The sequence below is a fragment of the Pseudonaja textilis genome, chromosome Z (genome assembly GCF_049901715.1).
Source record: "Pseudonaja textilis isolate UNSWEBS1 chromosome Z, rPseTex1.2, whole genome shotgun sequence".
In the NCBI taxonomy this organism is placed as follows: Eukaryota; Metazoa; Chordata; class Lepidosauria; order Squamata; family Elapidae; genus Pseudonaja; species Pseudonaja textilis.
Window position 1 is genome coordinate 131,929,525 of NC_142008.1, and position 27,164 is coordinate 131,956,688.

Below are 27,164 nucleotides of genomic sequence, written 5' to 3' on the forward strand. Positions count from 1 at the left end.
CCATTAGTTTGGGGGTGGTGGGCGGAGCTTAACCCTTGGGTGGAGCCTATCAACTTCAAAAATTCCCTCCAGAAGTTCGAGGTAAATTGAACTCCTCGATCTGATATTATACGTTCAGGAACACCATGCAGTCTGTAGACGTGTATAATGAACAGTTTGGCTAACGACTTCGCCGAGGAATCTTGGTGCAAGGTATGAAATGTGCCTGTTTGGAAAACAAGTCGGTCACCACCCAGATCACCGTGTGCCCAGCACTCTCAGGTAAATCTACTATAAAGTCCATAGAGATTTCCTTCCAAGGGGCAGTTGGCCTGGCCACATTTTGCAACAGACCTGGCGGCTTACCGGGAGGTCTCTTAGCTGAGGCGCAAACTGGGCAGCTTGCTACATAAGTTTCAATGTCTTTTTTCAAAGAGGGCCACCAGAACTGCCGTTTCACTAGGTGTAAGGTCTTCACGAAACCAAAGTGACCCGCTGCCTTGGAATCATGAGTTTGTTGTAATACTTGGCTCCTCAGTGTTTTAGGTACATACAGCTTCGCTCCCATCCAGGCTAACCCATCTCTAACAGTGCAGTTATTTGCATTTGCCTGGAACCATTCATCTGTTTTCAAAGCTTCTTTAAATTGTTCGATCAAATCATTGGACAGATCTGCCTCTTGTTTCTTCTTTTGCGCCCTGGTGACCACCGGTGCTGCCAGCTGTGTGGTGGGCACAATCGGACTTATCACTTCTTTTCGAACACTGTTGTATTGTGGCATCCTAGATAAAGCATCCGCCATAAAATTCTTTCCTCCTGGGATGTACTTCAGAAAGAAATTGAATCGTTTGAAGTACTGGGCCCACCTAACTTGCTTAGGAGATAGTTTCCGAGGCGTTTTTAAGGCCTCCAGGTTTTTATGATCAGTCCAAACTTCAAATGGGTACCTCGCGCCTTCCAGAAAATGCCTCCAGGTCATTAGAGCCCAGCAGACTGCAAAAGCTTCTTTCTCCCAGACAGCCCATCTACGTTCAGTGTCAGTTAATTTACGGGATGTGTAAGCACACGGTTGTAGTGTCCCCTTCTCGTTTAATTGAAGTAAGACCGCTCCTACCGCTACATCACTTGCATCAGCTTGGATCACGAAGGGGACATCCATGTCCGGATGCTTTAGCACTGGCTCGGCAGCAAATAGTCTTTTAGCTTCTCAAAAGCGGCTTGGCACTCCATAGACCAATTCAACGGCTGGCTAGGCTTTGGCTTCGCTTCTCCCTTTGTTTTTAGGAGGTTGGTGATAGGCATGGCTATTTTAGCAAAACATGGGATGAATTGCCGGTAAAGTTAGCAAATCCAAGGAAACTTTGAAGTTGTTTTCGGGTTCTTGGTGGGGCCCACTCTAATCTGGCTCGTACCTTCTCCGGGTCCATCTCAAGACCCTCGGGTGAGATACGATATCCCAGGTAGTCAATCTTTTCTTGATGGAACTCACATTTGGACAATTTGGCGTACAATTTGGCAGCGCGCAATTTGTGCAGCACGGACCGTACCAGTTTCACATGTTGGTCTCTGGTCTCCGAGTAGATAAGGATATCGTCAAGGTAGACCAAAACCCCCTTGTATAAATGTTCGTGGAGCACTTGGTTGATCAATTGCATGAAGACAGCTGGTGCCCCCTGTAGGCCAAACGGGAGAACATTGAATTGGAAGCAACCTATTGGGCAATTGAATGCAGTTTTCCACTCGTCTCCCTCTTTAATTCGGATTCGTAATAGGCCTCCCTCAAGTCCAGTTTCGTGAAGATCTTCCCCTTGGCCAGGTGAGCCAACATGTCCTTCATTAGAGGGAGGGGGTACACATTTTCCACGGATACCGCGTTCAAATTTCGGTAGTCCACCACCAAGCGCTTGGAGCCATCTTTCTTCTCGCGGAACATCACAGGGGCCGCCACTCGAGGTCTGGCAGGTTGGATGAACCCTCGTTTCAAATTCTTGTCGATAAAGCGACCTCAATTCCTCTAACTCCTTTGGGGTCATCGAATACATCTTTGGTTTTGTTAGTGTCACCCCGGTAGAAATTCAATGCTGCAATCGGTTGACCGATGGGGAGGAGCTCATCGGAGGCCTCTTCGCTAAAAACTTCTCTTAGGTCCCAGTACTCTTTCGGGATTTTCTCCTCCCCTTCTATGCGTTCGGCCCCTGTGGAAGCTGTCTCAGCAGGGTTTGGGGCTTGGGATGGGGATTCTCCCCGGTTTAAGGGGGTTTGCTCCTCCCTCCCTGGAGGTTGGTCAGTACGAATCCGTATCCACCCCTTTCTCCAGTTTACTTGGGGATTCCATTTCCGAAGCCAGGGCAATCCCAAGATTAGGGAGTGTTCCATCCCGGGAGCCACAATAAAGCACAAGGTCTCGCTGTGGGTTCCCATGGTCATCTCTAAGGGCTCCGTTATAAACCGTGCAGGGCAACCCCCGCTTCAGACCCATCTAATTGGTAAAAGGATATGGGCGTTTTCAAATTTCTCAGTCCAATGCCCATGCCTTTAACTACTTTCATGCTAATTAGGCACCTCGTGCACCCGAGTCCAATAAGGCCAGCATTTCCCCCTCAGTACCCGAGGTGGGCACCCTTAATTTAATTGGAATGGTAAGGGGCCCCGGTTGGGACTTACCGAGACGTCATCTTCCGAGTCGGTCTCACTCTCGTCGGGAGGAGTCGGGGGTCCCAGCTCTTTTTCCGCTGGGGAGTGACTTCTACAACCTCCCTATTGTTAGCCCGGTTTCATGAGGCCTGGTTGGGGAGGATTCGGGCTTCCTTCCAGGGCCCCGTCCTTTTTGGATCTGGTTTGACTCGACAATCCGCAATTCGGTGGCCTTCCTTCCCACAACGGAAACAGGCAGTGGATTTGGCCCTTGTCATCACCCCTCCCTTCCGGGGCTTAGGGATCTCTCGGAGCCGAGGAGGGAGCATGGTGCTCCATGCGGAGCCTCCTCTGCGTCTACTTCGGGCTAGATCTATTTCCACCTCTTCCGCTAACAGGTACCACAACTGCAAGTCATGGGGATCCCTTCTGGAGATGCACATGTGGTATACCTCTTCATTTAGGCCATCTTTGTAGGCTTCTATTAGAGCTTCCTGGGACCAGCCTCGAATGCGATATGCCAGCTGTCTGAACTCTTGGGTGTAGTCAGCAACTGATCTTCCCCCTTGAGTTATGGTTTTCATCCTGATCCTGGCCCTTCTCTCTGCCAGAGGGTCTTCAAACCTCCTCCTCAAGGCAGTCATAAAAACATCAAGGCTTCGCAGTTGGGGGGAGTTATCATTATACAGAGTCACCACCCAGTCAGCTGCCATCCCCTCCAGGGTTCTGGTAACACATCTTACTTTGGCTGCTTCAGAGGTGAACTCCCTTTCATATTCTGCCATATAGCTTCCAACCTGCACCAGGAAAAACCCCAAGTCCTTGGGATTTCCTCCAAACTTCACATCTAAGGAGGGCGGGTGGCGTCTTCTAGGCATTACCCCCGCTGCTGGGGCTCCCCAGACGGGAGCTGGTGGTTGCGCCGGCGTGGGATGGGCCAGGGGGGTGGTGGCAGCCCGACTTCCCCAGGCTGAACTCGCTCTCTCTTCCCCCTCATATGTTGGAGCCCTGCCGGGTTTCTCAGAAGCATCCTTAAAGCTTTTCCCGGCTTGATCCAGCCTGCATTCCATCTCCTCCCCCTGCCACAGCCGTTCCTCGCACCTCTTCGACTTACAGTGATTCCAGGAGGGGGTCTTCCGGATTTTTCCATCCAACTCCTAACGACCATCTGGGCATCTCGGTTGGAGTTTCTTCCAGTGTAAGGTCAGCTAACAAATCGGTGGCTGGCATCTCTGGTAACAGCATTTGCTGCCCCCACAGCTCCCTGCTCATCCTCCTCGCTGGCTGGAGATGACATGATGTGAAAACCCCCTCGGAAGAAAAATTGGTGTTTTCTCCGGGTGGGCTGATGGGGACTTTCGGAATAATGTCGGTATGTGCTCCTTTCAAAATCCAAGAAAGAAATACTCAGACTCCATGGTTCAGAGCAAAGTTCTTCTTTTACTGGAAGATGAAAAGGAAGCTACAAATGGAATTCAGAAAGTGAGAATTTGGCGCGCAGATCACACATACAAAGAAATGGAATTGTTCCCACCCCCAAAGTCCAGAAGTCTCTGCCAATTAAAAGTTCTGAATATGATCATGTGAGCATCTTCAGGTAGTGATGAGGCCTCTGTCCGTTGACCTTGACATATTTTGATAAGACCTCGCAGCTGCGCAAAAGGATAGAGGCTAGGAAAGAAATGGAAAATTGGAAAGAAGAAATCCCCCCTTCTTCTGCCCACAGTAAAGAATGCAAAACACCTCCAGCTCTCTTCCCCCCACAATTACCCCTCCCCCGTTGCTAATGACAGCCGAAAGAAGTAAGCCTAGTAGTAGAGATACTAAGGGAGAAATAAAGGATAATAGTTGGGGTACCCGAAGAGATCTTGAGGCTGACACACAGCATATCTGCCAGAGTGTAATGAGCAGTAGCCTTTAACAGCTGTAAAGCTCTTTTACAATCTGCATTAGCATTTTCAATAGCTAACTGGCGAAGAAGTTCACCAGCAGCTTCCTGATGATCAAACTGCTGTCTAATTGCTTTGGACAGACGCTCAACAAAGTTAGCATAAGGCTCATTGGCATTCTGTCGAATGTTTGAAAAATTTGCTCTAGGTTCTCCAGCTTGGGGTACCTTAAGAAAAGCACGAAAGGCACATTCAGAAACAATAGTTAACGGAGCTGGAGGAAGAACAACTTGAGTAGGAATTGTACCAAATGGTTCAGAACCAAATAGCTGCTCAATTGTATATGTTCCTCCCCCTCCTAGAGCAGCAGCTTGAGCATGTCTCATATATTCACTCTCCCAAACCACATATTGCATGGATGTTAAAATCATGCGAAATATTTGCTTCCAATCTTCAGGGATCATTGTATAACCATTTTTTATTCCTTCTACAAGTCCTCTTGTAAAATTACCACTAATCCCATAGTCTGTAACTGCCTTTTAAAACTCTCCTAAGATCTGATAAGGCAGACCCTCCCATTCTGCTACTTGCAGTCCAAGCTGTGGCCCCTGACCAGGATGATATTGTACTGGACAGACAGACAGTAATTCTGCAAGTTCTGTTCCTGAGACAGAGGCATCCCTTTTACAAGTCTCTACCATTTTCTGAAAAGAAGACTGAACAATAGAGTCAGGAGGCTTTTGCCTTGTATCTGCAGGAGCTGAGGGAGTTGAAGACATATATTCAGGTGAAGAAGGGGGACAAATGACAGCATTAGTATAACATGAAGGTGGAGGTGTTAAAAGAGAAAGTTCATTGTGACCAAATCTTTCAATTGCATGCCTACATAAATGCCACACATGCAAAACTTCTATTTTTGCTCGAGGTTCAGTATGCAATGTTTTCCCTATACGTTCCCAATCAGTTAATTTTAAAGACCCCTTTTCTGAGTACCATAGGCACTGAGCTGCAATTTCCTGGACCAGCCTTAAGAGATTTCTCTGTGGTACCTCAGTATTATTTTTCTTCAACAAATAGCCTAATTCATCTACATGCTTCATTTGTTACTCAGAAAGCGAAGACCCCATACTTACAGAAACCAAAAAGTTGAAGAAGCCACAAAGGGTTGAAGGTGCACCAAATCCTTGCCGGACGAAGTAAGAGGGTCCCTGTTCATGCGCCACTTGTAATGGCGAGGCAGTCAAGTTGTTTGATCATGAATAACTGCATCATGATGATCTTTATTGGAGTCTAGTCTTGCATTGATACACATTTTTAGTTATCCTCCATCACTGGTTAACTTTGGTTACTGCTTAACTTTCATTACTGTTTAGGACAGTAATCCATACAATTAATTATCTCTAGTTAAAGTCTAACATATCTTTACTTCCTCTTTCTAATCCTCCTTTAGATTAGTGACTTTGTTTACCTGAGTTGTATTTGCTTGGAAACATTTTTATTTATTTTTTATTTTATTTATTTGTCAATTGTTTACGAGATAATAAGTAAAAGTGTACACATAATTATGAATACATGAAATGAGTACATATAAGAAAAATAAAAGAAAAATAAAAGAAACAATAGGACAGGGACGGTAGGCACGTTGGTGCGCTTTATGCACGCCCCTACAGACCTCTTAGGAAAGGGGTGAGGTCAATAGTAGACAGTCTAAGGTTAAAGTTTTTGGGGTTTGGGAAGAAACTACAGAGTCGGGTAGAGTATTCCAGACATTGACCACTCTGTTGCTGAAGTCGTATTTCCTGCAATCAAGCTTGGTGCGGTTAACCTTGCGTTTGTATCTGTTGTGTGCTCTTGTGTTGTTATGGTTGAAGCTGAAGTATTCATTGACAGGTAGGACATTGCAATGTATGATTTTATATACCATGCTTAAATCAGACCGAAGACGGCGTAATTCAAGGTTTTCTAGTTCTAGAATTTCAAGTCTGGTGGCATAAGGTATTCTACAATGAGTAGAGGAGGAGAACTCTTCTTGTGAAATATTTCTGGACTTTCTCAATTGTGCTAATATCAGATACGTAATGTGGGTTCCAGACTGATGAGCTGTATTCGAGTATTGGTCTAGCAAATGTTTTGTATGCTCTAGTTAGTAGTGTGATATTACCAGAGAAAAAGTTACGTAGGATTAGGTTAACAACTCTTAATGCCTTTTTGGCTATGTAGTTACAGTGGGCTCTAGCACTTAGATCATTAGAGGTGAGTATTCCAAGGTTCTTTACAGAGCTTGGATCATCAACAAGATCTTGACTATTCAGCTTGTATTTTATCTTCTGATTTTTTTTGCCAATATGTAAGACAGAGCATTTATTTGTTGAGATTTGAAGTTGCCATTTGTTTGACCATTCTGATACATAGTCAAGATCTTTTGAAGGGTAGCAGTATTGTCTGTGGTATTGAACAGCTTTACATCATCAGCGAAGAGAACGCAGTTGCTCTTAATATGATCACAGAGGTCATTTATGTAGAGTATGAAGAGAGTTGGTCCTAGAACACTGCCTTGGGGGACACCACTATTGACAGGTACAGAATTTGATAGGACGCTCCCAATTTTGACCATTTGTTGTCTGTTTGACAGGAATGCTTCTATCCAGTTATGCAGTTGTCCAGAGATACCATAGGATTTTATTTTTAGGAGTAGTTTGTCATGTACCACTGAATCAAAGGCTTTACAGAAGTCTATGTAGATTGCATCTATTGTTTTGCCCTGATTAAGTTGTGTAGTCCATATGTTTTTGCAGTGTAAGAGTTGCAGATTACAGGATAGTTTTTTTCTGAAACCAAATTGTTGATTGGAGAGTAGGTTGTTTGTCTTTATTCTCATTCTTTATCTGAGGTTTGCCATCTGAGATTGGAACATTCCTGCAATTACAACTCTACACCAAGGCTTCCTGAGACCATAATTAAGCACACGCTTAGTCCAAATAACTGTTGTTTTTTTTCCAGCGCTGGGAATTATGTGCATTCACAGCCCGTAATGAGTCCCAAACAGTCCCTCGAGATAAGCATCCACCTTTATCTCCTTGGAATTGCTGCCAACAACTAAAGTACCAAATTAACTGTACAAAACCAACCGAAGTACAAAGTCCACACAGACCTTCAAGGTTTAATCGGAATAGAGTGAATGACTTTGCTTCCTACAAAGGTTTCTCTACCTTTGCACTTCCTTTATACCTTAGGAGAGGGGCAATCACCTCCAAGCCTTACTCCCAAGTCCCCCCTTTTGTCTTAGCCGCTCTTGCCTTCTAGCAGCTCTGTGCACATGTGCACTGCGAACAGGCTCCCCTTGTTCCTCTGCCTTGCTGCTGCCAGATTCTGGAGGCTCCAGAGTCAGCACACAACTCCCAGATGGTCCTGGCCCCATTTCTGTATTGGATGCAGGATCCTTATCTGAGTCCTCCCCAGACTCTCAGACTGGCCCCCGTTCTTCCCCACTGTCCGAGTCCACTGCCGTCTGCACAGGCAGTGAGCAAACCACAGCACAGATGTCTGTTACTCAGAAGAAAAATTGTAACATCTGGACAAAATATTATAGTTCAGAACCATCACACTGAGAACAAAGTTTATGCTGTCAAACCTGTGCTTGTAACATATGGCTGCAAAAGTTGGGCCCTCTTGAGAACAGAACCAAGCAAAATAGATGTTTTTGAATTGTGATGCTGGAGAAAACTGCTGAGAATACCTTGGACCACGAGGAAAATGTATTATTCAATATTAGATGAAGGAACAGCCAGACCACATCATTGGAAACATCAACAAGGAAGTTAAAGCTTTATTATTTTTCACAAATAATGCAAAGGTAGGAGTGACTGGAAAAAATCCCGATGCTTGGAAAAATTAAAAGCAATAAATAAGAGGTCAAAAGACAAGGTGGTCACTAGACTCCACTGTTGATGACTCAAGCAAGATCTTATAGAATCAGAAGACCTATCACTGAGAGAATCCTGACCAATATCATGTTCCATAAAGGCCATAAAGAGTCAGAAATGGTTAAAACACAACAAAGAATAATCATATATGATAGTTGAAATCTGTTTCGCAATTCAAAATGCACTGACGATGTCTCCTCGAATGGTGACGAAAAGTTTGCAACCAAATTGCCAAGCTCGAAACTCAAACAAACAGTCCATATATATGATAGGATGCAAAAAGGAGTGAATGAAATCAGGATGATTTCCATACAGAAATACTTTTCTTATGATGTTCTTCACAGAGAAATGGCCTTTAAAGGCACTCATACTTGATCCTCCTCATTCCCATTGTAAATACTTCTAGCTGATTTAAGCACACGCATTTTTAGAATAGTTTCTTAAACGGAACACTCCTTTATTCTACCCACTTCCTTTTTTTCCCACCAGACCCTTTCAATTATTCTTGAGCAGCTCTCACAGCTGAGAGGCTATATTCCAATTTTTCACTAAGAGAAGTGACTGGCCCATGTTCAAATTTAAGCCCAAGCAATCAACAAGTTTGGCACTGTGATTGCTTCATTCAATGTATTTATTTATTTATTTATCTGTCAGGCGTGTATTAGATAACAGATATAAGTATAAACATGATTATTATTGATAATAATAATATTAATAATGTTTGTATTGTCACAAGAGGGATCTGATTGGATCGATAGTCCTTGCATTCATTCTTTTTCCTAAATAAGAAGACAATATCTCATTCAAATATTTAACTGGAAACAAGAAACAAACATCTTCATTCATAAGTAATTGTTAAAATGGTGTCCTGAAAAGTTTGTATCCTGGAGAATGTCTAAATGGTCCATATAGCAGTTTCTCAACCTTGAGTATTTGGTTGGCTGGGAAATTCTGGAAGTTTAAGACTATACATCTTAACGTTCTCAAGGCTGAGAAATACTGGGCTACAAAGCTACCAGGAGAAATGTAGAGGGTGAAACTTCCAGATCAGGAATATTTATGTAGTGATGAGAACACTGGTAAAAAAAAAAAAATCCAGATTTGAAATTGGTAGACACTAGCAAAAACAACCTTTTCCTTTCCTCCTAAAAACTGGTGTGAATTTCAGCTTTGTGAATATGTAATGAGATTCAAGATTCCTGGACTTCCTTGAGGACAAGGAAGTAGGTGAAGGACTAATACATCTAAAGAACTTCCAGATTTATAACTGTTGTGTCTTTTTCTACTGATCAACAAAAGACCCTAGAGTTAATGGTAGGTTTTTCTGCTGCTGGCTTTACTAAAAGCTTATAGAAGAACTACAATGAGATAACAGTATATTTGGGCAGAGGATCCCCTCAATTAAACTATATCACCTTATAGGTCTGAGGAGGTGTGTCTTCTCCAGAACAGCATCTTCTCAAAAGATTATGCAAACCTCCTTCCCCATCTCCTGGGGTTCCAGAAAACCCTTAATACCTGAGTTTGTTCCCAGGCTTAGTGTTAGTGTGTCTTAGAGCTCCTGTTTTTCTTTTATTGTTTTTAGCTCAGATTGCCATTTCTTGTTTTCATGTTTTTTAAACTGGTTTTTATTTATTAGATGTTTATCCTGTCTTTGGATATTTTTATCCTGTCCTGCCTTTATTTTTGTAACTTAAAAGTGGTGAACATACCCAATATTCCTTCCTCCTCCTATTTTCCCCACAACAGCGATCCTATGAGGTGGGTTGGGTTGAAAGAATGACTGGCCCAAGATCATCTAGTTGGCTTTGATACTTAAGATGGGACTAAAACTCATATTCTCCTGATTTCTAGGCTAGAATCTTAACTATTTTACCACAGTGGCTCTTTTAATTGTACATTTGGATATTATACCACCCAGTTTTCTGGAGTGGGTAACTGAGGATTACTGTTTGAATGTCCAACCACACCAACTGCAACTTCTTTGTGTTGCTCTGTTGTTTTTTCAGGAGATGGTCCATATGTCTTGTTTATTTATTAATATTTACTTATTAATTAGATTTTTGTCTCGACTTTATTGTTTTTATAAATAACTCAAAGGGTCAAATATACTTAATACTGCTTCTTCCCTCTATATTCCCCATTAGAACCACTCTGTGAGGTGGGCTGAGTTCAAAGAGAGTGACTGGCCTAATGTCACTCAGTAGGTTTTCATGCCCTAGCCAGTAACTTAAACACTATACCAGATTGGCTCTCTTCAGTGAGAGAAGATTGTTCATCCTGTTTCAGCTATTTATCCTGAACACTTCTTCTCAAATTAGATTTGAGATGATCCAACCTTGAACATAAGATATATCTTAAGAACAGGGTTCATTTTCTCTAGTGGCGATGATGTCACTTAAAAAGTCTCAACAGCCTAGTAGCATTCAATCTATGGCTCTCTGCCAAAAGATTGGCGTTGATGCTACTTTAAAACCAAGTCTGTTATAATGATTTAATCCTTTATGTGTATTTATGGTTCACATTAGAAGCGAACGGCAAAAACATATCAATGCCCTTGGACGGTGGTTTTGCTTCATCAGTTCTATCACAACATAAATTGGAAAAGCATTTTGCAGGTCCTAAACTAAAGCTAGAAATGTAATTTAATTTTTATACTGGAAAAAATATAATTCCCATTGGACCTGTCAACACCTGCCCTATGTGCTTCCTAACATGGAGGCCACTAAAAGTAAGCTGAAAAAGATACTGAGCGATGCTGCAGGTCTTGTCAACAAGATGGCATTGGCATACGCAAATGCATTAAATAGCGTTATGAAAAATTCCACAAGCATATCCAATCCCATAAGCCATCACAAAAAACAGAAAGTGACATAGATCAGAGGGAATACTGATTGGAGTTCTTGATCCCACTATTAAAAAGAATACTGTAGAATTGTCAGATGAAATCATCTATGGTGATTTTTTTAATATAAATTTTTATTGGTTTTTAAGACAAACATAGACAGACAAAACATAAAAACATCAAGCCATCTTCCATATATATACATACAGTGTGTCGGTTGGTTTACAAATTGTTTTGTGCTTCCATTTCGTAGTCTTCAATTACAACTACATTGTATATATTCTCATATTTTCAATCAAATATTAAGTACATTAATATTGTTAATCAATCATTTGACTATACTTTTATTCATTCATGTTTTACGAAATAATTCATATTTTACTTAATTTGTTTTATGACAGTTCATTTTATCAAATCTATCCTGCAATGATTTTGTAGATATAAGAAAAGAATACATCTTTATATATTTATTATTTTCTAAGAGTCTACATATTTCATTACTATATGTTATTGTCTAACCATTGATAGAATAGATCCCAAATTTTATAAAATTGTTTATCATCTTGTTCTCTGATTTCAAATGTCAATCTACTCATTTCAGCACATTCCAATATTTTCTTAACGATTTCCTCCTGTAGTGGTATTTTCTCATTTTTCGGCAAATACAACCCTAGTCACTGTTACTACATTTACAATCAGGTATTTCAATTCTTTACTATATATTTCAGGCAAAACTCCCAATAAAAATATCTCTGGTTTCAAGTATATATGCTTTTTTGTCATTTTTTCCAACCACGTGTGGATTTTAGTCCAATACTTTTTGGCATCCGCACAAGTCCACCACATATGGTAATATGAGCCAGGTGTCTGATGACATTGCCAACATTTTTCGGATTTATTCTTGAACATTCTTGCTATTCTTGTCAGGGGAAAATGCCACCTGTAAAACATCTTATACAAATTTTCTTTATATGCTATTGACATTGTCATCTTATAATTTTGAGACCACAGTTTTTGCCATTTCTCTAGATCAATCCCTTATCCAAAATTCTTCCCCCAAGCAATCATAGTTTCTTTAACTTGTTCTTCTTCTAGTTTAATTTCTAATAAATATCCATATAATTTTTTAATCACCTTTTCATCAGTACCTGTCAAAATCTTATCTAAGTCAGTCAGTTATCATAGAAACCTTCTGTTTTAGAATCTTTATCATACCTTGAATGTATTTGCGCATATGAAAACCAATTCATCTTTATACCTTGTTCCTCTAATTTTTGCATAGATTTAAGTTCACCCTTTTCATTCAATATTTCACCATATCTGTTTGTTCCTTTTTATATATTATAGGATAAGAAAATGCTTCAATAGTCGATAGCCAGACTGGAATTTTCAAATAGTGTTGCCTTTTAATCTTCTCCCAATTTAACCACAGAGACTCCCGTATATAATGTCTTCTAAAATATCTGTTTTAGTTCCTTTATACCATAGAAAAGCATGCCACCCCAACAGATCATGACCTTCTAATGTCAACAATCTAGTATTTCTTAATGTTATCCATTCCTTAACCACATCAAATTTGTAGCTTGGTAATACAACTCCCAATTAGGCAAACCAAATCCTCCTCTAATTCTAGCATCTTGCAAAAGTTTTAACTTTATTCTCCCTTTCTTACCTTGCCATATATATTTCAACACAATTTTATTTAAATCTTCAAAGTAATCTTTTCCAAGCCTAATTGGAATTGTTTGAAACAAATATAAAATTCTGGGTAATATATTCATCTTGATTGTTGATATTTTCCCTATTAATGACAGTTGTAAATTTTCCCATTTCGCCAAATCTAGCGCTATCTGCTGCTTAAGTTTGGTATAATTATTCTCTTTTAGTGTACTACATCTTGCTGTCAAATGTATCCCCAAGTACTTGATCTTATTCGTGACCTGAATTTTCAGTACATCCGCCAGTTCTTCCTTTTGTCTTGATAGCATATTCTTTGTCAAGATCTTTGTTTTATCTTTATTTATTTTCAAACCAGCCACCTTTCCATATACCTCTATCTTTTCTATCAATTTTGATGCTGTTTCTAGTGGGTCTTCTAAAATGAAAACCAGATCATCTGCGAATGCTTGCAACTTGAATTCTTCCTTTTTAATTTTCATCCCTTTTATATCCTTTTCTTCTCTAATATTTCTGTTTAACACTTCCAAGGTTAACACAAACAACAAAGGTGATAGTGGGCACCCTTGTCTTGTTCCTCTTCGTATAGCAATAGAGTCTGTCAGTTTTCCCTCTATCATTATCTTTGCCGTTTGGTTATGATATATAGCTTCTATTGCTTGAATAAATTTTTTACCAAAGCCCATCTGTTCCAGCTGTAATAACACGAATCGCCAATTCACATAATCAAATGCCTTCTGTGCATCTAAAAATATCAAAGCCATTTGCTTTTCAGGGTGTGCCTCGTAGTATTCCAAAGATTACTCTCATATTTTCTTTAATTTGTCTCTTTGGCAGAAATCCATTTTGATCAGGGTGGATAAATTGTTTAAGTATTTTTTAAGTCTTTCTGCCAATATTGAAGCAAAAATTTTATAATCTGCGTTTAGTAAGGAAATAGGTCTATAGTTCTTGATGGATCGGCCTCCTCTTTTGGAATAAATGTAATATAAGGTTCTGACCATGATTTAGGTATCCTCTTCTTTAACATAGCTTCATTCATAACTTCTAGCAATGGAAAGTTCAACGATTCTTGTAATGTTTTGTAAAATTCTGCTGGAAGTCCATCTGGGCCTGGTGCCTTTCCATTATTTTGCTTCTTGAGTGCTTCAGTTAACTCCATCATCATTATATTTCTTTCTAACATTGTTTCAATCTCACTGTTTCAATCTCTCCCCAGATACTTTAGGTATCTGGGGTAGATTAGCATTCTGTAAATACTGTTTAAGTCTTTCCTCATCAATATTCTCTTGTGTGTATAGTTTCCCATAATAGTCTCGTATGATTTCCTTCTTCTCTTTTCTACCATAGAAAACTTGGCCTTGGTCGTCTATTAATTGCAATATTTTCCTTGATTCTTTCTCCTTTCTCAATTTATATGCTAACCATCTACCTGGTTTATTTGCATCTTGAGCTCCCCTCATTTCTTGAAGGTTACCTGTACAACACAAAAAGAAAACAAATTTATTGCAGGTCTAGAACTTAGGGCTGTGAACCCCCACCCCAGGTTTGGTTGGGTTTTCTGCATGGGACCTCGTCACAAGGCAATCTGCTTGGATGTTCCTATTCTTTACCCAAGATGCCTCTGATAAGGGGTAGCCCTTCCACTTGATTAAGTATTGAAGTCGTCTCCTGTTTTATAATTTTATAATCTGCGTTTAGTAAGGTAATAGGTCTATAGTTCTTGATTTGTAATGGATTGGCCTCCTCTTTTGGGACAAGACATCTATGGTGATTTTTGAGTTACCGTGCTCCACTAGAGGTGGGTTTTTTTTACTTAAGTTTCATATATAGTTTTATTAGTTTCAAATATAACATAGAAAGAGAACACAAAAAATTAGGGAAATGAGGAAAGGAAAAAGGAAAGTGAATAGTGGGGGAAAGAAGGGGAAAAAGAAAAAAAAGGCATTGACTTCCGACTCCTTTGGTGCAGTTGAATAAGGCATTAAGATCTACGCTCAACTTTTTATTTTTTATAATAATAAAAACTAGCCAATTTTATAACAACAAATCTATCTAATTGGTAAAACCCATGATCAAAGTTTCATCTTTTTTCACCTCAAGCACAAAGTCCAGAAGTGGTTTCCAAGTCAAAGCAAAGATATTTGTGTTTCTTTTTTCTTTAATTAGAGCAGTCAATTTAGCCATCTCTCCTAACTCCATCAGTTTTTGCAGCCATTCATCCATTGTGGGGGTCAAGGTGACTTTCCATTTCTGTGCGTAGTCTTGCTGCCATCAACATATATAACATCAGAGTTCTGAATTTTTTTTCCAAGTCTAACCCTAACCCTTGACTTAAGACCATAATTGGGAGAATTTCCAATGCTAAGTAAGGTAATGTTGAAGTGAATTCCTACTACCTTTTTTGCCAATGTTATTAAGTTAATTGCTACTGTTGTTAATAACATGTTCATTAAGCAAATTCATCTTCCCCTATTGACTTTGCTTTTTGAAAGCTGGTTGGAAGGTCACAAATGCCAGTTGCCAAGCTCCCAAATTTTGACCATGGGGGATGCTGTGACAGGAGTAAGTTACTTTTTTTCAGTGCTATTGTAACTTCAAATGTTCTCTAAACAAATGGTTGTTAATTGAGGACTACCTATGTTACAATTTGAACAACAGCTATTCATTAGAATGAAGGCTTTCAAGAAAACAGACCTAGCAGACTGACCTAAGGTGTTTATGATAGATTCCGGTAGTGCAAATCATAAATTTGCACAAATGTAATAGAATTGCTTCTGAATAGCATCTGCAACAATGCTTTGGCAGAAAGCTGTGAGCCATGCGTTACAAGACAGTCTAGGCACCCTGTGCTGTGTAGATAATATCATTGTCATTAGAGAAAAGGATCTCAAGCACTGTGCCAGAGCTTGGTGGCCTATAGCCTTTGAGCACAATGCAACAAATCTACTTCTTTATACCAAATATTACGAACTGCAATCTAGCTGCTGCAAGTGTATAGCGAATATTCAAACAGTTGTGAAAGCTCGGAGGCTACAATCAGCTATGACTCTTTTCAAGGATTCGTCAGTTATTACAACAGATCCCTGCCAAATTTAGCACTACACTAACCCTTGAACATTTTACAGTATTTTAAATGGGGAAGGAATCGCCCTGGACAAAACAGCACACACAACCTCCCACAGGAGCAAATCAACACCACCATATTAGATGTCTTGCACGTGTCATATTGTGCGTTTACCACTGAAATTGGTCTGAGATACCTCGCAATATATCTTCAGTGTAATTTCAGCACTCAGAATATCTGGCAATGAATAACACCGGCAGTTCTCAACTTACAACCATTCATTTATTGCCCATTTGAAGTTACAATGGCACTGAAAAAGTGACTGATGATTGTTTTTCTCACTTACAATGCTTGCAGCATCTCCATGGTGATGTGATCAAAATTCGGATGCTTGGCAATTGGCATGTATTTATGACAATTGCAGTGTCCCGGGATCAAAGGATCATCTTTTGTGACCTTTTGACAAGCAAAGTCAATGGGGAAACCAGATTCACTTAATTATCGTTACAAACTTAACAACTGCAATGATTCACTTAACAACCACAGCAAGAAAGTTCATAAAATGGGGTGAAATTCACTTAACAACTGTCTTGCTTAGCAACAGGAATTTTTGGCTCAATTGTGATTGTAATTTAAGGACTACCTGTAGTAGCATTTCATATCTGCAGGGCAAAATTGGGCAAAAATAAGCAGGAAAATACTGGTTTGGACAATTAAAAATTTCAAGCAGGATTTGTATGGAAGTACCCTTATCCCTGATCAAAATCACATGAAGTATTATCACTGCTTTATAAAGCTTTAGTAAGGCCACACCTGTAATACTTCATCCAATTTTGGTCACTACACTACAAAAAAGATGTTGAGACTTTGGTAAAAGTACAAAGAGCAGCTAAGAGGATTAAAGGCCTGAAACTAAAACATATGAAAAATGGTTGTAGGAACTGGGTATGGCCAGTCTAGAGGAAAAAAAGAACTAGGGATGACATAATAGCAGTATTCCAGTATTTGAGGGCTGCCACAAAGAAGGGGTCAACTTATTTTCCAAAGTACCAGAAGGCAAGGCAAGACACAATGGATGGAAACTAATCAAGGAGAGAAGAAACTGGAATTAAAGAGAAACTTCCTAACAGTGAAGACAATTAACCACTGGAGCAGCTTGCCTTCAGAAGTTGTAGGGGCTTCATCAATGGGGGTGGTGGTGGAAGGGACTGGACAGCCACCTATCTGAAATGTATGGGGTCTCCTGCATGATCATGGAAGGGTTGGACTAGAAGTCCTCCAAGGTCCTTTCAGAACTCTGTTCTGATTGATTGATCATCAACCACTGTTGGCAATCATCAGTCCATAAGAAGAGATTCTGCTCATAGCGCCCATTAAAAAAATTGGCTTCATATTTTGAAAGGCTCAGACACTAAACAGAACTAAAGGAATGCATGGCGATGCAAATATTGAATTCTGGGAGTTGGTCCATACGTCTTAAAATTCAAAGATTGAGAAATACTGGCCTACAGAGCTATCAGCAGAAAAGCAGAGCTTCCACATCAGGAATATTCATTTAGCAATAAAAGCATTAAGCCTCGATTATGTAGACGCTAGCAAAAATAATATTTTCCTTTTCTCTTCAAAACTACAATATGAGTTGCTGCTTTGTGAACATATATTGACATTGTGTCTTATTTTGTTCTGTAGAGTAAGCAATCTAAAAAACTGCAGGTGACCCTCAACTTACCACCCATCACTGACAACTGATTGAAGTTTCAACTTACCTACAAAAGGGGAATTACCTCAAAAGGATAATTTAGAACATGACAGTTGCCCCCCCACCCCAATAATTTGACCACACTTCAGATGCTCAGCAACATGGCCTTGTTTGTGGTTGTTTGCAAGTATCCCATGGTCATGTTACTGCATTTTGTGGTGTGATTTTACCAACAAGTTATATGTAACAACAAATCATATGGCAGTACATTTAAGGGCAAACCTTCTGAAACCTAATCAGAGAATCTAAGCGGTCATCTCACACCAAAATGCAATTTACTGAGCAGCTGGGGAAAAAACAGAAATACAAAAAGAAAAGATTATAACCAATCTAGCTGGATATACTCAATTGTTATTTCTAAGTTACCAACAAAGCACCTGTTGATGATAAGTAGACACAGATAGTTGTATCACTATCACCAGTACTACTAAGTTGTGGTAACATACAAAAACCACTAGTCCTTAGATTTGTAATTGTAAGGGCTATTAAGTTGGCAGAAAAGGCATAGTTTTTGGATTATTGATCCATCAAACATGCCCCTGATCTTCTGCTGTTGGACTGCCTAAATTTGTTGCAATATTGGAAATCACTTTAGTTGGTTCTTTTTGATGTTGTAGTAAATCCTACAACCTACTCCTTGAAAAGTCAAATGGACCCCATAGGCATGGTTAATGCTTTACTCATTAACTCAGGAATAACAACCCCCCCCCCATACACTAGACTTACAAGGTCCTCTCTACAGATAAAAATTATAATGCTTTTATTGAGTACTATTAATTTATATAGCAGTGTAGAATTGCTTCAATAGCAAAATAGTAGCATATAAATTAAATAAACTAAATGCTACTTTCTGACCAAAGGCTGTCAAAGCACCTGTATATAAGAATGTTAAACTATATACAGGTATATCCTCAATTGATGATCACAATTTAGCCCAAAATTTCTGTGGCCAAGTGAGACATTGAGTTATGCCCCATTTTATGACCTTTTTTGCCACTGTGGGGTAAATCATTCCAGTTAAGTTAGTAACATGGTTGTTAAGTAAATCTGGCTTCCCTATTTACTTTGTCAGAAGGTTGCAAAAGGGGATCACACGACCCTCAGTTACTGCAACTGTCATAAATATGACTCAGTGGCCAAATGGCTGAATTTTGATCATGTGACCATTGGGATGTTGCAACGGTCATGTGAAAAAAGTGTCTGAAATGGTAGTCTGCTTGAGCAGTGGGTTGGACTAGAAGACCTCCAAGGTCCCTTCCAACTCTGTTATTCTGTTAGCTGTATCACAATATAACTTTTTTCTTTTTGAACAGTCACTAAATGAACTGTTGTAAGTCAAGGACTACCTGTAAGCCACTGGGATAGAAAGAGACATGAGCCAATGTGCCGTAGATTTGTGCATAAGCAGGGGTGTGTTCATGTGTCTGAATTTATGACACACATTATGCTCAATCCGTTTCCTGCTCTAGTGCAAACGTGGCCCCAGCTGAGCAGAACGGTTTGTGGGGAGGCGCTTCTGCCATTCCTCTTTCCTGCTTCGGGCAAGATGCCTGCTAAGTCAGACACGCTCTTGCTCCCCCCCCCTCCCACAAGAAGACTTTAAAAATTATTGGTCGTGTTTTAATTGCTACAGTGCAACGTAGCACAAAATGCATCCCTCCTTTCAACCTTTTGCTCCCCTCATTGGCGCCTTTTTCTGGTGAGTGTGAAGGGGAAAGAGTCGGGCAGGGATTACCCCTGGCCCTTTTTTCCCACAGCCAGACGGAAGTCTGTTCTGCAGAAATATAAATCGTCCTTTTAAACAGATTCCTTGCAAAAGGGGCTCCCCGGGAAGACCCCACCCCTCTTTTAGCTTTCCACACGAGGGAGGGGGAGGGTCTAGGGCTCCGCCGCCTAACTACAGCAAGCGGGCCCGCCCGCCTCTTCCCATCCGTTGCCCCGCCCACCCATTGGATTGATTCAGCCCACCTGTGGGAGTGGCTAGGCTTTATCCCCTCCCCTTTCGTGGCCTTCGTTCCCAGCCATCCTTATGCTAACTCTGATAATCCGGCCAGTCGGTTTAGATTGAAAGGTGGGAGACAATAAAGCCATTTCTCCTTCATCGCCTCCCCCCCTCGGTTTGGTTGAGAATCTCCTGTTTCTCCACCCAACCCCTTCCCCCAACCGGCTCCCCTTCCTCTCTTTCGGCAGATTTTTCCACTGAGAAAGTGAACCCAAGCTTTTCTACGGCAGCCCATCCGGAACGCCATGAATCTATTCCGCTTCCTGGGAGACATCTCGCATCTGTTGGCTATAATCATCTTGCTGTTGAAAATCTGGAAGACTAGATCCTGTGCTGGTAGGATAAACGGGGGGAGGAAAGGGGAGACCAACCGATTCCTTCCTTATGTCTCTAGGTGGCTTTATTTCTGGCTTGAAAGTGATTGTATGGAACTAGTGCATGTATGGATATGAGCCTCCACCAACTTGGGAATTGATTTACACGTGCAATTTACCAGGTTTGCTCTAATCCTCTCTTCCTTCTTTAAATCCTTCCTCTCTGTGTATACTATGAGGGTTAACTTCCATGCTATAGGTTACTTCGAAATAAACCTAAACCCACAAGTTGGACTTCGTCTGTCTATCTTATCTATCTGACTATAACAATAGTATATAGATTTATATACCGCTTTATACAGCCCTCTCTAAGTGGTTTACAGAGTCAGTATATTGCCCCCAACAATCTGGGTCTATTTGACTATCTTCTATCTCATTTTTCTTAATTGTATAGATTTATATTTTTGGAACTCAACTGGGTTGTTGTGACCCTCATTATATGTATTTGGTGTGACATAGTTTTAGAAAGTTCCAGTTTCTAAAGGTTAATATTTGAAACTCATGTTAGCCTCTTCTTTATTGCTTTTAGAGAAAGAATTGCTTTGAAAAAATGAATGGCCAACCTGGTTTGGAAAAAAAGCAGGGAGAAAGGAAGCATTCATGTAGAAAAGTTGATGTTCTTGTTTTTTTCTAAACCATAATTTGTTAAAGGCAATGAATAATGAGATGGAAACTACTTGAGGTGGGCTTGGATGGTGGGGAACCTCGAGTTTTTCTAAAAAAAAATGTAATGCTACAAACTTTCTTTGTGTTAAGGAGGTGTGACATTAGATGATGAATCCTGAGGAGTTTTGAAGGATCTGTTTTTCCTAATGGTCAAGACATTTTTAATATTAAAAATGGTTATTTTCTCATCCGATCATGAGTTATGTTGGCTTGTGCTTTTCTTGCAGGGATCTCTGGGAAGAGCCAAGCTCTCTTTGCCATTATCTTCACTACTCGGTATCTAGACTTATTTACGAACTACATCTCGTTGTATAACACCTCCATGAAGGTACAGGAGTGATGTTGGATTATAGAGTGTGTTATTGTGACTAGTTCGAAGGCTAATAGGCTTGGTGCCACGGAAAATAAAATAGTTATACGTTTCTATTGTCTTCTACTTCTTTCTGAACATACTTTGCTTCAATAATGTGGCATCACTTCACTATCAGCTATCAAAGGGGATGAGATAAAGCAAAGAGCCTTTTGTAATGGTGGTTTGTTTATGCAGAAGAATCCAAAAGTACTTTCTCCTATTTTAATGAAACCTCCTGCTATAGTAGCTAAGTATGAAGTCTTTATTTGTCTATCACAGAACTTGTCATGTTACCAGCATTTGTACAGTACAAGGAAGTAAGTTTTGATGAAGATTTTGATGTGGACATCAGGTGCTGCAATGGCAGAGAATAAGTGTTCATACTATTGTCAGCAATGTTAGTTTTTAGTCTTAAAGAAACTCTTTACCCTGCAAGTAGTCCTGGATAAGCTAAGTGTATATATTATTATATCAGTTAAAGGATAAAACCAGTATGTTGGTTGACATTTCTGATCTTGAAAAACAGTTGCAGAATATATTAAGCTGATTTCTGAAATTGGTATCCCAATTCTATCTCAATTAGAGATGGAAATAGCTTAATGATATTGGGGGAGGGATTGGTTATAGTTGTCATTAGAAGAATTGTGGGAATTGATGCCCTCCAGATAATGCTGAACTTGAAAATTCGGCGCCTATTATTATTGGCAGGTTTCTCAGGAACTATAGTTCAGCAATATCTAGAAGGCTTCATGTTCCTCATACTTCATATAAATGAGGAGATACCAAGAAGGAATCTAGTTTGCAAGAAAGAACCCTAATCTTTCAGAAAGGGGAAAGGCATTGAAGGGTTCAGAATTTTGGCATTGATTACACTAAATATCTGAGAGATAAAATAATACTTAATCTCAATGACCCTTCTTGATCTACGTTATCTCCTGCAGGTGGTGTATGTTGCCTGTTCCTATGCTACTGTATGGATGATCTATAGCAAATTCAAAGCCACCTATGATGGCAACCATGATACCTTCAGAGTGGAATTCCTGGTTATTCCGACAGCAGTGTTAGCTTTCTTAGTAAATCATGATTTCACACCCCTAGAGGTAATTAAATGTATGCTAGTGTAAACAAGCCTAAACTTCAGAAACTTAACTTGCAGCTATATGATGTGTTCAAGTCCTGTGGCTAAAATTATTCATTTAATTGACAGGTGGCCATTTTTAATATCCTAGTCCCTGCTTGTTCTGCTACTTTATCGCTAGTTCCTTTTATGATTAAAAGCTTGAACTAATTTTGCTTTCCAAAGCAGCACTACATTTATTCACCTATTCCTATTTGCTCATGTGTTGACTAAATGGTACTGAAATAGAACTGTGATATACCTGCAGTCATTTTAATTGGAAATTGTGCTTTCAAGAAGGAACAACAAACCAGCAGAAGACATTATTAAGTTTTATGTGATCCATAAGTTTACAACCTCCCCTTTTATTTTGAAAGGAAAACTATCCAACAATTGATTGGAGCAACAGAGATGTCAAGAGTACTTGAATCTAGACATAATTTAGTTGTAACTTGCCAAATCTTGACCAACTTCAGTTGTTGAATTCTGTGCAGCTCAAGCATGAACTGACTCAGTCTGGGTTCAGCCTTATACTATAAGCGGATAAGTTAAAGGTTCAAACTTCAAAAGCAAGGTTGATTTCTGGCAATCTTCCTCCTCTGATTTTCTGGGCAAGAATGCAGAAGTATGATCCACTCACTGCCTTAGTCCAGAGTGTAGAGATCATGTTGATTTTAACTTCTTGAACCTGCCTGTAGCAATTTCTAAGAGTTTCCCATCTAAGATTATGATCATATTACTATTATTATTGATTAGACAATATTTGACTCAACATTGGCATTTACGTAGGCAACTCTCTCAAGACAATTCAGGCAGTCCATGACTTAGGACTTAATGAAATTATGACTGGCTTCCCCAAAAGTATTTACTACCCATGTACCCAGTATTTGAAGTTCTGACAACATATATCCCCACAGTCATGTGACTGCATTTTGGGCTCTCAGCAACCAACCCACATTTATGGCCATTTGCATTGTACCATGTTCATGTGACTATATGATGTTTTTGTCCAAAACCAGCATTTACTTCCAAATTTTAGGAAAATGCCCAATAGCAACCGATTCGCTTAACAATCATGGATTTATTTAACCACAGTGATTCGCTTAATAATCACTACCCTCCCAAAAAAAGACAGTAAAATTGAATCAGTCATGTGATGGTCTGCTGTATGACCATGACTGTAATGAGCAAGCTCCATAATGAATGTAAATTGAAGATTACCAATAACCTATTAAAGGATGAGGTATTTGGAATTGACAGAACACCCAGTTGAAGGTATATTGAGGAGAGTTTACAAAGAGATACTTGTTGCACTAAAATTTGCAGTCTTTCACAGACAAAAGTATCAAAATGTGGGCTGGAGCAGACATGCCCTAAGTCTATGACACAAATCTGTCCTGAATCTTATAGTGCAATGGAGGACCACACGAATACTCAGTTCTGACTAATTGCTGTGACAACAACACAAATTTGGGAATATAATGAGATGTAATCAGAAAATATAAAGCTATTTTTCTCCTGAATTCCTCCAGATTCTCTGGACCTTCTCCATCTACCTGGAGTCGGTGGCTATTTTGCCACAACTCTTCATGGTCAGTAAAACAGGTGAGGCAGAGACCATCACAAGTCATTACCTCTTCGCTTTGGGAGTCTACCGTGCCCTCTACCTGTTCAACTGGATTTGGCGCTATCAGTTTGATAAGTTCTTCGACCTCATTGCCATTGTGGCTGGCTTGGTGCAAACGATACTGTACTGCGATTTCTTCTACCTCTACATTACAAAAGGTATTTTGCAACAAGAACAAATGGAAACTAGATCGGCTGACTGAAATCCCGTTATTGAGAGATAGAGAAGAAGTGCTCGGCCACCTGGAGTCACCATGTTTGAATTGAGCAGCCATATAAATATGTTGAATAAACTAACAGTATATCTCAACCACATTTCTCAGTGTGGGTTGACTAAATGTTACTGCTAAACTGGAACTTCACTAGAGGGCACTCTTCAACTAAACTCAATCCATTTTGATGCTGGGAAGTATATTAACCAATAGGTCTTTACTAATTGTAAGTTGACAAATTAATTAGCAGTTTCATCACCTTTTCTCCCAGGATCAAAAAGAAGTTGCAGAAAAATAGTGCTCACATATTCAAAACAGTGAGCACTAAAAAGCTTTTTCTGTAGGATTGAATAAAATAAAATCTGTTGGACTAGCCTACCAGGAATTAAATTAGTTACTCTATTAAAGGGCACCTGCCTGACAAATATGTACTGCTTTTTTACTGTTTTTACTTGTAGCATCAAAATTATTTGAGCTGTCTGTTAATGAACACCTTAATGAAATGTGTTTTATTTTTTAAGTCTAAGATTATATTCAATCTATATTCATGCATAGAGATATCAATGGTTGCTTGAGGAATTGAAGTCCACAAATCTTAAATTGCCAAGTTTGGAGACCTCTGTGCATGCACATAAACATATATTCACCACTAAAGTATAATTAGAAAGATATATAGACTTAAAAGCAACCAAAAGGAAACATTTTAGTTTGCAATATAGCTAGAGATGTCTTCTTTCAGAAATACCCTTTCAGTTCAGCTCCCCACCCTTTTTCAGTCCCTCTTTAACAAATATTGGCATTGTGCATTTGTTACGTATGCTTGATTTTTAAAAAAAAAAACGTTTTGAGTTTCTGCAACTTGTATTTTCTACTTGTTAGTACAGGTAGTCTGCATTTTACGATTGAATGTTCAGTGACTGTTCAAAGTTACAATGATGCTGAATGAAGGGACTTACAACAGGTTCTTGAAGCTGTTGCAGTAACCCTGTGGTCATAAGATTATGGTCTGGGTGCTTGGTATCCTGTTTGCAATTACAAACAGCTGCCAAGTGTCCTACAAGCACAAGATCACCATTTGCAATCTTCCCTGCTGGCTTCCCCAGAAAAGCCAGCAGGGAAGGTTGCAAGCTACCATCGCCTGCTAAGAGAATTCCCTGTCATCTCTGGAGTCTATCTGAAAAAGCTCCATGCTGAAATCCAAGTAGGATGTTGGCACAGGCTATTTTCAAACCCACCACCCCGAGCTGAGAGGCCTCTCCTTTGGCACAAAGTGTTTTCTGCAGAGTCCTGTTTGGGTTTTGGCACAGAACTTTTTCAATCAGTCCCCAGAGACAAGAGTGAGAGGATTTTCAGGCCCTCAGTAGAGAGACTTCAGAAGCCTTTGAAGTTGAAAATTCAGGTACCTCACACCTTGTCCCAATCCTCCCTTACTCCCTGCTTCCAACCAACAATGCCTGGGGCTTTTAACTTCTTACCAGCTTCCCTACTGATAGATTATGGGAAGCCACGAATAAATTGCTTCACGTAATGATCAGGGCATTCATTTAACAACAGTAATTGAACTACCTGGATTTCTGGCACTAAGCACAGTGGTTGTACTTTATGATATCATTGCTTTGTGACAGCAGTCTTGATCCCAATCGCTGTATGTATGTTGAAAAGTACCTGCATTGCTTTGGCTTCATACGCAGACAATTGGATTATTGAAATACATACAGGGGAAGTAATAATATGCAATATTTCTATTTTTCCATAACTTCTTCCCCTACATCTTTTCATCTTTTGATTCCTATAACAGTATGTTATCATTTCATGCACAATAAAATTGCTCAGTCCTCAAAAGGCTGTTTTTGGCAATATTGCTTATACACTTATATCATGTTCTCATAGTGCTATTTTGATAGGATGACTAGTATCCCACCCAACCACCACCCCCAAGCCCTCCACCTTTTAACTTATCATTTTATCTGGCTCCCTTTTATTGATATATGGTTATTATGCTTTTATCTGTACAACCCCAGTCAGTATCTAAATTTAATAGATGGATGTATATATAAAAACAAAGCATTGCTATCAGCGTATGAAATAAGAGTACAAATGTTATGGTGTCCTATGTATAATGACTCCTCTTGGTTAATGGTTTTTTTAATTAAAATATTATTTTAAAAATACATTTTCTCTCTATAGAAGCAATGGCACCATATTTCTTGGTATGTTGCCTAAAGTTTCATGAAGTTCTTACCTCTTATTTCTATTTCCTATTGCAGTTCTAAAAGGCAAGAAGTTGAGTTTGCCAGCATAAGTTAAGATCAAGACTGGAACGAAATACTTTGGCCAAGGAGAATGAAGGGAATGCTTCACAGAAAATTAGACATACAGATTGATATTTCTTTTAAAATATTAGTGTCCTATTGATCTCAATTTCCACTCTGAACTTTGATCTAAGTGTGGTTTGAGACAAAACAACTGATGATCCTTCTGCAAAACAGACTGCTATAATTGGGGGTGAGGTGAAGCACAGCTTGGATCCCAAGCTAACAATGACTATTCCTGGTTAATATGTAGATTGTAGATTTTGGGGTTTTTTTAACCCATTTTGATCATTCTCGGTGTCTATAATGCTTGAGTATTATTTGGGATGAATCAGCACAACTAGGAAATACATTTAAAAAAAATCTGTTCTATCCTCTTAGTTTGCACTCATTATTTGGGGTTTTATGTTGATAAATGCTAATATGAAGTGCAAACTTTTCTGTTCATGAAGGCCTGGTGCTACAAAGCTATCCAGATAGACAGGAATGCTTGCAAATTGTTTCATTCTTTTAAGTTTGGGTTTTTTTGGATCTGTTTATGAAACATTAGTGGCAAGAAAATACCTTTCTCTTTTAAATATTTGTCACTTACTCTTTCTTCATTTTTGTATTATTTGATAATTAAATTTTCATCCGCTATAAATAAAATGAAAAAACTCTTTCCCTTATTAATTAGTGCCTTTGTGGGAAGGATGGGAATATAAATAAAAATAAATTATGCTTTTTGCCT

General features: G+C 39.5%; 1 protein-coding gene across 6 annotated transcripts; it reads left to right on the forward strand.

Annotated features, from left to right (window-relative positions):
* The first annotated feature begins 19,777 nt into the window (after positions 1-19,777).
* KDELR1 (KDEL endoplasmic reticulum protein retention receptor 1) lies at positions 19,778-27,164 on the forward strand. 6 transcript variants are annotated; one of them, XM_087918476.1, is made up of 6 exons: positions 19,778-19,844; positions 19,964-20,271; positions 21,043-21,143; positions 22,109-22,267; positions 23,817-24,069; positions 26,390-27,164. In XM_087918476.1, exons 2-6 carry the CDS (start codon positions 20,214-20,216, stop codon positions 26,422-26,424), a joined length of 606 nt encoding a protein of 201 aa, XP_087774602.1. In that variant the 5' UTR covers positions 19,778-19,844; positions 19,964-20,213; the 3' UTR covers positions 26,425-27,164. The 6 variants fall into 6 exon arrangements, with proteins under 6 accessions (XP_087774602.1, XP_087774600.1, XP_087774604.1 ...); XM_087918474.1 differs by having other exon boundaries at positions 19,964-20,111; XM_087918478.1 differs by having other exon boundaries at positions 20,006-20,271.